Source organism: Austrofundulus limnaeus, unplaced genomic scaffold, assembly GCF_001266775.1.
Source record: "Austrofundulus limnaeus strain Quisiro unplaced genomic scaffold, Austrofundulus_limnaeus-1.0 Scaffold93, whole genome shotgun sequence".
NCBI classification, from domain to species: Eukaryota; Metazoa; Chordata; class Actinopteri; order Cyprinodontiformes; family Rivulidae; genus Austrofundulus; species Austrofundulus limnaeus.
In genome coordinates this window covers 1,616,578-1,629,010 of record NW_013952495.1, presented here as the reverse complement: position 1 = coordinate 1,629,010, position 12,433 = coordinate 1,616,578, and the positions used below count along the sequence as shown (strand labels likewise).

At 38.0% G+C, this 12,433-nt stretch overlaps 1 protein-coding gene across 1 annotated transcript in view; it reads right to left on the bottom strand.

The window, feature by feature from the left end:
* The window catches only part of lmtk3 (lemur tyrosine kinase 3), a gene marked incomplete at its 3' end in the record, with an annotated part of 24,538 nt that overhangs the window by 5,630 nt on the left and 6,475 nt on the right, over window positions 1-12,433 (bottom strand). Inside the window, 3 exon segments of the mRNA XM_014012700.1 lie at window positions 4,188-4,335; window positions 7,776-7,909; window positions 11,110-11,401. Of these exon segments, the coding sequence (XP_013868154.1) occupies window positions 4,188-4,335; window positions 7,776-7,909; window positions 11,110-11,200 (373 nt within the window).

The window sequence follows — 12,433 nt, the reverse complement described above, 5'->3', positions numbered from 1 at the left end:
CATTTTATTTTTCCCTCTGGTTCTTGAGATTTTGTTTTAGTTGTTCCATTTAAGTTTGAACTGAAATTTACTGCACTTTATTACTATTTTAACAGTTTAAGTCTGAAGCAGAGTAAACTTCTATAGATGTGCTGCTAAAATTTACGTTTTACATTTTAATTTAAATTTGGTAGTTGCATGTTGAGGAAAATGTATAAAAATAACTTATTTTGTTTTTTAATGTATGCAACAGCGTTTGTTTTGCAGTATTTGTATTGTTAATACATTCAGAGGGAGTGTGGCCTTATTAAAAAGAGCCCTGTTTGAAATAAAATAAATGGTTTCAAAAGTTATGGTGTGATATATATATCAACTTATCTACTTGTCAGAGTTTGCACTACCTTATTATTGTCAAACATAATATTTACCCATCAATTTTTGCATGATAATTGCATTTCATTTTCATTCAGTTTAATATTCAACAAGTTGAACAGATAATCCACCCTAACACCGCTACTTGGTATCGGTATCGGTATCGGCGAGTACCTAAACTGAAGTACTCGTACTTGTACTCAGTCTTGAAAAAACTGGTATCGGGACACTCCTAGTTTAAAGTTGATGAAATATCAATGTTTTGTCTGAATCATATTTGCAAATGTTTTGAACTTGAAGCAATTCATTTTTCTTTCAGTTATGTTTTTAAATAAGAGCTCATCAGATAATTAAATGGGTCATGAAATGTTTTGTTCTGAACCACACAGCAGCAATAATATTTGTGTTAGTTTCAGGAGGCGACGGCAAGTTCTGAATCTAACACTTGCCTTGATAACTTCTTTTCTAATCTAACCTTCCGGAAGGCGGAACTTAGATTCTCTAAGCTTCTTAGTAACTAACAGTTTCCGCCCGGATGGCAGTAAGTGACGGACCGCCGTCAGTCACTTTGACAGCTAGACTCTCAGAGTCAAAAGCTGAAAACTGTGTCAGGTTTTGGCCCCTTCATCGCCAACGGGGAAACCTCACAGTGTCGATGACCAATGCCTGGTCGATCCACTTCAGAAAACTCTCCAGACGGAAATTGTACTTTGAAGCCGGTTACCAATTTGGGGTCGCCTTCTTTCTACGGCTTGACGTGGACGCAAGCAAGACAAAACATGCCTTGGGGTTCCCTGTTTGACGGTTCTGGGACGAATATTCCAGCAGCACCCCCGAAATACCTGGCAGGTGACAGAAAATCATCTTTAAGGTAAAAAGCTGGCTGTTATTATCTCTCTCTCTGGCTGACGCCGAGTAGAATGCTTCACCCTTCTGGTTAAACCACATTATTTAAGATAAAAGTATAAGAAAGCTAACACCTTACTTTCCTCCTTTTCTTAAACTCTTCCTTGCCAGCTCTAAGCTAATTGCCTCAAATGTCTGGTATTCAACATCAAAGCTTGACGTTTGTGTTTCTATTTAAATGTTTATTCACAATTTAAGAAGCTAGAAGCTTGTTATTGTCGGTTCTAAACTTTTATAGAAACTGATTGCCACAATAGGAGGGTTTCACGTGACGTCACTAGTGCACGAAGTTCGGATGGAGATTGGAAGTGAAAAAGTGGAGGATCTGCTTTCTGAAAACATGCCCATATCTTGTGTAGTTTACGAGTGCTCCAATCATTCTAACTGAATTAATAATAAATAATTATACACTGATTAAATTATATATTAAATTAAATAAAACTATGGCTCTTTTTATTAACGTTCGTCATATCTGAAGCACGTTGCAGCAGGAGGATGTAAAAGAGGGTTGATTCATGGGGGGAAAACACCTACCGGTAATTCCACTGTCTGGTGTCACCCCCACCCCGCCGAACAAACCTCAACTCCCCAAACTCCTTTCTGACTGAAGCCTGAAAATATTAGACAAGCAGTAAAAAAAAGCTACAGGAGGATAAAAATAAAAAGAGGCGGAAGTTGAATAAAGTTCAGCTGCGATGGAGAGACAGCGCAATCGGAAGTCAGCAATGAGATATCCGAAATTTATTACATTTATTATATTTGTATAACTATATTTCATAGTTACGGTGAAGTTTAGTTAGTTATTTTAGTGTCTTTGATGAAAAAAAAAGGCGATGAAGGTGGAGCTCCAGTCCAGCTGCGGACAGGTGGACCGAATCGGACCGAGCCGCAGTTTGACAGAGGAGCTCAAAGGCAGAGATGGAGGAAAAACAGTCGGAGACAGAGTGAGGACTTTGATGAGGAGGTAGGTGATTCACTATTTCGATTATGAGGGAAGAGAAGAAGATCGAGCACCGAGCGGACTCTACGGTCCCGTTACCGGTCTGCCGGGTCAGACGGTGCAGCGCTAATGGGATGCTAACTACACCGAACAGCTGATGAAAGCACGTAAACAACAGGAGGTGTAGAACTTTTTATTCAGCAGGTGGATCCACAACCTCGGTACCAAACAGCTCCATGATGATTATCGTTTGTTTTTTGCCAGGGTGAGTGTTTGTTCTGATATTGTTTTATATGTTAAGATAATGCTAACAGTAGCGGCTAACGTCAACACACATCCAGCAGCTAACTACACAGAACTAGGGCAGCCTAAAGTCCAGATGAGGTCCACATTAAACTACCAGTAACTTAATACTCACTACTAAATAAACAATCCTTATAAACATAACCTCTAAAACAAGTTAGCAGCTAACATTCCTCTGATGTAGTGGCCTCTGCCTGCAGACACCGACGACATTCTGCTCCTCCTGACCGCAGATGATTTAAAATCCTCTTTTTACATTGTCGTTCTGTGAGCTTTCTACATTTTTCATCTTTGTTTATGATAATCAGTGTTATCATATGTTGTCATAGGCTTGGGCAGAATTGTGTGGAATTATTCATCAGATAAACTTTTGCTGGTTATTATTTGGCACTTGGTGATGTAAGATGTGTGTGGTACTGACAGCCTCAGAAAATCTTTAGGTTCTGTTGAAAACTCATTCATCTTCATCATACGAGTCATGTCTGACATATTTGTGAACAAATTGTTGTTATATATCTTGAAATAGGACCTAAATCCATACAATATAAACTCTCCACAGTAGTTTCCTCCATAGACATTTTACCCCCTGCCCTCCAGCGGAGATCGCTCCGCCTTCGAAACCACGTGACTGAAACCTATTAAGTGCTATTAAGTGTACTTAGTGATTCTGTATGATTTGTAAAATAAATGATCGCAATATGTATGGATCAAATCAGCATTCACTGACTGAGAGTAACTTCTTGTGTGTCCATTCATTTTTGCACTGGAGGAATGTTTACCCAAAATAAAAGAGATCCCTTGCTAAATAAATTACTCTTATAACTTTGTTATAAGAAGTGTAAGACTGAACTCTTTCAACTCTTTCAAGATGCTAACAACTAACTGTACTTAGCAAACACAAAGATGGCGAAAACTCAACCAATTTCACAGATACTGAGTTAAAATTTGTGGTAGTGGTAGATGAGAGTCAGTCTCAACATATGCTCCAAGTTCTAAAAAGATTGTGCAACATTTTTGTTAAAAACTTTTGCATGAATGCAGAAGGCAATATTAAATCTTTCAAAGGCTGCTAGTTTCACCATCTTTAGCATTTAACCCCCGCAAAAACAATGCTTATGACTGTCTAAAATATGTTGCTTGTGTTGTTTTTAAATGTTTAAGGCTATTTATGAAGCATAATTAGACGTTTGATGATAATGTTATGCTGAGAATTTTATTTGTCTTGTGTATGAAGTGGTACTCTGTAATGAAATTTTAACTTCAATCCTGCCTTACTATCTATAATTTTTGGAGGCTTTCCAGGCTTTGTTAGAATTTGAAAACATTGAGTGTGAAGCTCAGTTCAAATTTTTTTTTTGTCAGAGGTCAGACATTCAGGTCATGAAACAATGATCAAAACTGCATCTTTAAATAGAACAACTTTGGAGGGATCTTTTCCTCCCTGGTGCGTCTCTGCCCAAATGTCCTATAAGCTCAGCTCATACGGAGCGTTGATGTAGAAGCTTCTCACATCACAGTTTCCGCTTCACTTCCGTGCAGCGGGGAGTCCAGTGCTACTGTCTGTGTACTCAGTTTGAGACCCTCAACGGCTCCGCATCAGTGACTCGGGTACCAGACCGTGAGAGAGTTCTGCAGGACGGTGCTGCATCTTTGTTTATCAGTGTTTTCATAACAAAAAAAGTGTTACCTGCTCCATCCTGCAGGGCAGAGCAGTTGGGATGGTCTCTGACTGGCAAGGTGTAAACCTCAGGGAGCGAGGGACATGAGGACAGGCTGTCCTCTTGGATGGGACTGGAACCTGCGGAGCACTCCTCCCCATCAGCGTTGTCAAACTCCTGGATGAGTCACAGTAAAAACACAATGATCAGTGGTAGGCGTAGTGAATGAGGTGTGTTGACTTCACCATTTTGGAAGGGGGGTGTTGTTAATGAAAACTATTTATTATGACTACATTTCCGTTGAATGGCAGAGAGGTGATATGAGTACACACACACACACACACACACACACACACACACACACACACACACACACAAATGCAGGATAGAAAAAAAATAGTGGTCGCCAATTGTCTCAGTGTTACAGGAATTTCAGCCATTTCACAAAAGTTGCAAAACATCTAGGAGATTTGTGTCAGACTCTGAAGGCCTGACTAAGCATCTTCAATGTTAATATTTGTGAAAGTTCAACTGGGAAAAGGTTTAAAATGTTGTTAGAAGGAAAGATCGAATTGCTAGCTTAGATTTGCAAAGCTGCACTTGAATCCGGTAAAACAACTTTGTACGGACACGACAGCTTGACATGTAGGAGTAGGAGCAWCAGAGCTGATAGTCTGTCACAAATCCTCCTCTCTGAAGCTGCAGAGAGTCAGTTCTCACTAACATGTGCACTGATTTTTTCAATGAACAAGAAAGTTACATCTTTAAGGTTGACGGACTTGATATTGGCGCGGAATATTTAGAGGAGCGCAGCATCTACCGCCTGCTGTTCTATCAGTTTTGTGGGTATTAACTTAATTCAGTTCAAAATGTTATACTTTAGCTATTCGCAAAATGTTCATCGTCTGTGAAAAATATTTCATTATTGGTTCTAAAASCTGTGTACAATAAAATGGACATACCCAAAAAACATCCATCATCTGGATTGCATTTTTTTAAATCTTAAACTCAACATTCTGATTTTAGGCTACARTCAYACTGCAGGTCTTAMTGCCACATTCTTAATAACTTTATAGCAGTTCATGCAAATGCCAGGAAATAAACCTAAACATCATTGTCAGTATTATTTTATTCTGGATGAAATGCTGAAATGATATATTTCTGTTCCAAGTACCTTGCGATGCACTAGAAGAGTTGCTTACAGCTGCTGCTATTTAAGCTTATAAATAAGTTGAATTTCATGTCAGTAACAGTGTATTGAAAAAAATGACAGTGGTGTTAAAAGTGTGAACTGCTAATATATTTTCAAAAATGATTTAAAACATTAGCAACTCACTTTAGTCACTTTGACTAATTGTTAGCTCACGGTTCTTGTTAGAAATAAAACATCTTTCTCCAAACTGGCATTGTTCAATTATAGTTACAGGTAAAACAAGTGTTCGTAATTTGTCCACAGAAACTCCATTTCCAAATGTCTAAATCTTTTAATCTTAAAAAGAATAACAATCTCTAAAAAAATTTTCAAACTAAAAGTGGGTTGAGAACATTATTCATTTTTGCATTCACTGATTTGGTTCTCTTCATCAAATATCAGTGTGAGTAAACCAGTGTTTCTTCAACTTCAAATAGTTCTGAACATCCTTCTTACTTTTTAGGGCTGCTCAAAACTGACAAAAGCAAATGATGATGTAATCTTTGGAGCCATTGTGTTTATATGTGTGCTATGACTCCTGTGTAAATTTCTCCAATCTCTGATTTGTTCAAATAAATATTGTTTGAAACTACCTGCGTCARACCTTCATTCAAACAAGCACCAGAACAAACCAGAGATAAGATTAGAGACTGAATTTCATGCAAGACTACACACACACATACACAAATCTGTTCTCACAATCCTCCTGTGGTGATTAATTTGCCTGGCAAATAAATGATGTGGTTAGTTGTGCATGATGTTAATCGCTGAATAGAAATAGGCAGGGGATTAGTTTTTACAGTTGTAAAAACAAAATTACACATTTTTTTGTAAAATTTTTGTTTGTGTTGTAGATAAATATATAAAAATATGAACCATGTTGATAATACATTTCCTCGGTTTTTTTTAAATTTTCCTTCACTGATTAATGACAAATTCGATTAAATATCTTTTCTTTCTTTTAAGTCTTAACAGTTTTGCTTCCTCTTATCTTTCTGAACTGCACCCAATTATACCACCTCGCTCTCTGGGCTCAGCAGATGCTTTTAATGCTTCGAAGGATGCAATGCAAGCTCAGAGTTGACGGAACCTTTTCTCTTTCAGGTCTAAAACTCTGGAGTGGTTTGCCACTGCATGTTAGACAGACTCCCTCACATGAAATCTTCTTAAAAGCCATATATATCTTGGTCACATGGAATGTTGTGTGAGCCTCTCTATTAAAATCAAATCTTAATAGAATGGCAGTAAAATACCATGTCGATTATTAGGCACCAAATCTATAGTAACCAGTTTTCAAATCTATAGCTACTACTTAAAAAAGTTTTGAGTTGATTGTGCATTTTCTAACCTGCATAAATACCATCTTCAATATGTAGAAATAGGGATTTTTAAAATAGTTTTTCAACTATTAAACATGTGTATCAGTGTCTTTAACTTTTATTGCACACTGTGACACTGCGAACAACCTGAATAAGWTTTTTTTAAGTGAAATGGCCCTCACTTTTCTGCAGATACCTTAAAAAGTGCAGTAAATGGTCAAGAGCACAACAATCTTACAAAACCAGAAGCCCTTTGACAAGAAAAGATAGATAAAAGTTCATGAGATGACAGCTTACAGGGCTGCTATGTGTTCTGAGCTCTTACAAAGACTAGAAAAAGCAATGTAATCAGTCAATGCAGTTTGCTCATTGTTTTTCTAAGTAGCTGCTTTAAATGTGAACTAAATATAAAGTTTAAAAACCGTGACATAAGTGGTGCGCTGTCCAAATCTGACCCACGTCATTCTGTTCGGCCATTGAAGCAATGATTGCTATTTTCTAGGTGGGAAAGGTGAAGCACATTTGTCCCTCTGACTTTCAATAAGTCTGCAGCTGCCCCTCAGGCGCTTTAGATAACAGCCCTCTGCTCACATGTGTGATGGCAAAAATGCAGAGTACGATTTTACCTATTGGAATATAATAGTTTAATTATTAAAAAAAAGTCAAAACTTAAAAAAAATATATTATGCACAATCTCACGTTATGTTCCAGGGTGTCATGCATCAGGATGTATGACTTATGGGTGAATCTGTAACATGTTTGCGTCTTTATTCATATTGAACATAACATATACAGTATAAAAAAGAAAAGAAAAAAAGATGAAACAATGTAAAAGAATTTCTGAGCCATTGAACCATTTTTGTGTTGTATAATTAAGATTAGCTGTCAGATTAGCTGACATTTTTCAGAAATAGCTTGAGTACGCATGCTATTTCTGAAATACTGTATGTCAAACCTGGCTTCCTATATGTTGCAACCATTCACACACACACACACACACACACACACACNCACACACACACACACACACACACACACACACACACACACACACACACACACACACACACACATATAAATATATGAGTCCCATCTTGAAGACTTACGTTGAAGCCCACCCCTCCTCTCTTGCAGCAAAGGCAGGTGAGGAGCAGCAGAACAAAAGAGACGAGCCCCGAGCAGGAGATGAGGATGACCACGTAGGGCGGAGGAGAGAGGGATTCAGCCCTCGTCTGAGATACTAATCAAATGACAGAAAAAAGGAAGAAAGGTTTTAAAGCAGAACTTCGGTTTGTTTGTGCTTCTACAGGGTCAGTCAGGGTGAATGTAAAGAAAATAATAAATTTCCTTGAATCACACTGGTGTAGAAACCTTGTTACACAGGTTGCTGTTGTTTATAGGAAAGCCATTGGAGCATCATTTCAGTTGCAGGATTGAGACACAGCGGAGAGAACCCCAATGGACAAGTTTGCATCAGGGATTTTTGGGAGGGGAAATAAAATACAAGCTAAGTGTAAGATTTAAAAAAAAAATACATAAACAGAGACTGGAATTATAGTCTGAAAGTTACCATTCCAGTAAGGAGAATAAGCATAGGGAAAGGTGGGGAAATATCAGAAACAGCATTCCACTTATAGGAAACAGTTAAAGAAGCAAGGGGGAGGGTGGCTGGAGTTGTCATTTAGGTTTAAAAAAAAGGAGCGCTAGGATTGAAAACTCGATAATAAATTACTCAGTCGGGAAGGTTTTCTACTCAGGTCAAAGAGGAGAAAGGGATCGGGACATTTAATAATTGTACCTCGACGTAGTTCAATGTGGGGTGTGAACCATCTGTAAAAAAAAGAAAAGGGGCAAGGGAACGAAGTTAAATTTTTCTATGTAGGTTTCATTTCAAGCCTGTGGCCAAAATGTACACAAGAAAAGAGCAACAACTAAATCCTTAAACAGTTTGAAGTTGATCAGCCCGTGCCACAATTCCAAAAAAAGTTGTGTTGTGTAAAATGTAAACAAAAACATAATGCAATCATTTATAAATAAATCCATATTTTATTCATGATGATAAACTTATTAAATATTTAAAATAAGGAGTTGTATATATTTTTTATCTGATAGTTTTGAATTTTATGGCAGTGACACATCTCAAAATGGCTTTAATATCTTTACAATAAATAATCTTCCTGTTCTGATATTTAGTTTCATGATTTTACAAATGCAGGACAGTCCAGCCTTTGTCTTGGACTCTTACATGAAGCCATCCTGTTGTTTGCTGTTTAATACTGTCTTAAGGTCTTCCTTAAAAAATGTAATTTAATTTAATCAAGCAAGTTCTATTGAGTCACAGATCTCTTTTGCAAGAAGGGCCTGAAGTGCCCATTGTACCTGTTTTTTGTCTGTGGGAAAAACTGAGAAAACCCACACAAGCATGAGGAGAACATGCAAACTCCCCAAATCCTAACTGGGGATTGAACCCAGAACCTTCTTGCTGTGAGGCAACAGTGCTAACCAACCCAGTCCTATGTTGTTTTAAAACCTGTATGTACTCTTCTGCATTGGTGGTGACTTTACAGTTGTAAACTGCCCATGTCAGAACCATTAATGCACCTCTACACCATCAGAGAGGCAGGATTTTAATTCGTGTGCTAGTATCAATTGGGGTGGTCTCTCTCATCTTTAGAAGTTGGGATGTCTGTGGTTTCCATGAACAAAAATTAACATTTTGATTCATCTGACAGAGTTCACATACAGTATGGCTTTGTCTTTGCATGATAGAGCTTTAACCTGTCTTTGTGATTGGCACAGGGAACCGTGTTTATGGATATTGATTTGTAAAAGTGGTCCTGAAGGCCCTGAAGGTCTAAATAAATAAATAAATAAATAAATAAATAAATAAATAAATAAATATTGATACAGTATTCAGCCTTGTTCTTTGAGCTCAGATTCCTCTAGTTAAAAAATGTTTTTTTTTTATTATAAGACAAATTGTATATGTTGTTTTTTCAGTCTTGCCACTTCTCTGTTCTGAAACAGTATTCTGAAATTGTTCCATTAAATTTAGATGCAGTATTAATGTCAGTGAACCTCTCCTCAACTTTATTTCTTTATCTATTATTGAGCTGTTGTCAAATTATAATTACTTCCTGCAGCTGTTTATTTGCACGTACTTTTAGGGCCTTTTGTTGCTTCAGTCTCAACTTATTTGCCCTGAAGAAAATTGTACTTTTTTTACTTTAAACATTTGATATGTTTATTATTTTCCAAGATGAATAAAATATGACTTTATGACATTTGCAAATCATTGCCCTCTGTTTTGCTTACATTTTATACAATCTTTCTACTTTTTTCTGAACTGAGGTCATATAATAAACACAAAAATAAAAATCTAACCACATGTAAAACATAATTAACATTTATGTAGAAACACATGCCCTTTGGCTCTAATAGGAACTAGTCAAAGTTAACTAAGGAATAATCGACATAAAGAGTAAAAAAAATGAGGTCACGTAAAGATATTTTAAAACTCTGACCACATGAATCCATCTTGGCCTAAAAATAACCTGGTTTCACTAACCTTGTCCCTCATTAAAAATCAACAATACATTCCTTCACAAGGTCACGATAGTGTAAACACAGCATACATCAATTTCAAAGTGCATTTAATAATTTAACAACCTAAAGTCTGCTTCTTGGATGGAGGCCTCCCACTACTCTTTACGAAAGCACAAACACAACAAGCAGCAGAAGATCTTAAAACCTAACATTTAGGCTAATTTCATCCAGGTGCTAGTCTGGGTAATCAAATTGACTGTATTTTCGATCTGTTTAGCATCACACCTTCAAATGAAGGGCAAAGTGTTTCCTCTCAGACTGTGTGGTCTCCTTAAAGCATGCAGCTCCAACAATAAAACTGCTGTCTCCATCCAGTCTTGACGCACAATTCCTGAGCTTTTCTTCCACCCCTCCACCACCTCTCCCCCCCTCAGACAGATGTCCAGACAGACACTGCATATAAATATGGACCTAACACGGGGGGGGCTTTTTTTTTTTCTCTCCACCATCCTCTGTGCCAAAACAATACACCACAATGAGAAACACAAGCCCCTGAGACGTGGGTGAAATCATCTGAACCTGCTTTACATTAATGTGTCGATTTATTTTTGGCCTACTCTTTTTTTTATAATCATGTTTTTTTAATGCATCGATGTAATGGCCCCCCACACCAATAAATAGATAAATAAATAAATAAATAAATAAACGCAGCATCCCCTGCATGCAAATCTGCTCCCCATCACCCTGCTCCTGCTTCAGTGAAGTCAGGCACAATAATAACTGGCTTAATGAGTCAGTGTTCATCCCGCAGTGAAAACGTAAAGCGGCCTTTTTTCTTTCTCCAGCATCACTGACAGGTTCCCTCTTCCTCCTCCTCCTCCCGGCTCCGCTCACCTTCCCTCTGCGGTGCTCCGAGCGCTCTCTCCGGGCTGAGGTACGACATGATCCCGGCCAGCGCCACCATCACCCAGCAGTGGGGCCGCATCGTCGCCGCGTCTGGATGGACAACAACAACATCCGAGCGACTGTCAGCGTCGGTGTCCTCCTCCTCCTCCTCCTCCTCCTCAGCTTCTCTCCTAATGATAAAGAGACGTCTCTCCTCGTCTTCCTCGTCCTCCTCCCCTCCTCCTCCCTCTAATCCGCAATTAAACTCGGTGCGGGAGATGCTCTATTGTGCATCCTCAGTCTGCAGAAAAAAGAAAAAAAAAACATCTACTGTTTCTCCTCTTCCATTTTTACAGAAACCCTCCTCTGTGGATCTGAGTGTGTTGGAGGTTGTCTGTTTTCTCCTCCGCCTGCCTACGTCAGACTCCCTCAACCAGCATTGTCATGCTCCTGCCTAATCATCATAATGGCATCTTATAAAATAAATAAATAAAAACAACACGGTGATGATGTTCCCCACATGGAGCTGATTGTGTGCAATTGGGGCTCATATTGATCCAGCATTGGATTTTAACTCCATCAATTCACCATTGCTTTACTGGGACCTTTGGCATTAAAATCTTTTATTTTATTTTATTTTATTTTATTTTATTTTATTTTATTTTATTGGTACTAACTTCAGATAGTTTTTTTTATAATTAAACGAAAATTATACCAATAATCACTTATAAAAATATATATTTATTTCCACAACACAAACTACATTAAACAAAACATTGATAAATATTACTCATAAATACTAATTGAAACATTTTGTGACTGCATGCAGAAATTTTTAGATATTTTAGATGCAGGTTTACAGTTAAAGGGGTCAGTTGAGGTGGTTCGGACATCTGATTAGGATGCCTCCCTTTGAAAGTTTTCTACTCCACTGGGACAAGGCAGACCCACTGGAGGATCCTCTGATCCCAGAAAGGATATATAATCATATATCCTCTCTGGTCTGGGATCACCTTGGGATCCACTGGGAGTAGTGTTGCTGGGGAGAGGGAGGTCTGGGTTTCTCTCCTGGACCTGCTGCCTCTACGACTAAGCAGCAGATGAATTTCACATGTAAACGGTCGATTGGATAATTTTTAAGAGTTCTAATAAACGCAAAATAGTGAATAAACACATAACAGGTTTTTGTAGTGAGTCGTCTCCATTAAGTCTAAGTCCATAGTGGGAGGCTTCCAGCAGGAGCGTCACTAGGTTTTAAGGACAAGGGGGGCTTAGCCCCCATGAGACAGAATATTTTTATTATATATTTGTAATGTGTGTGTGTGTGTATATA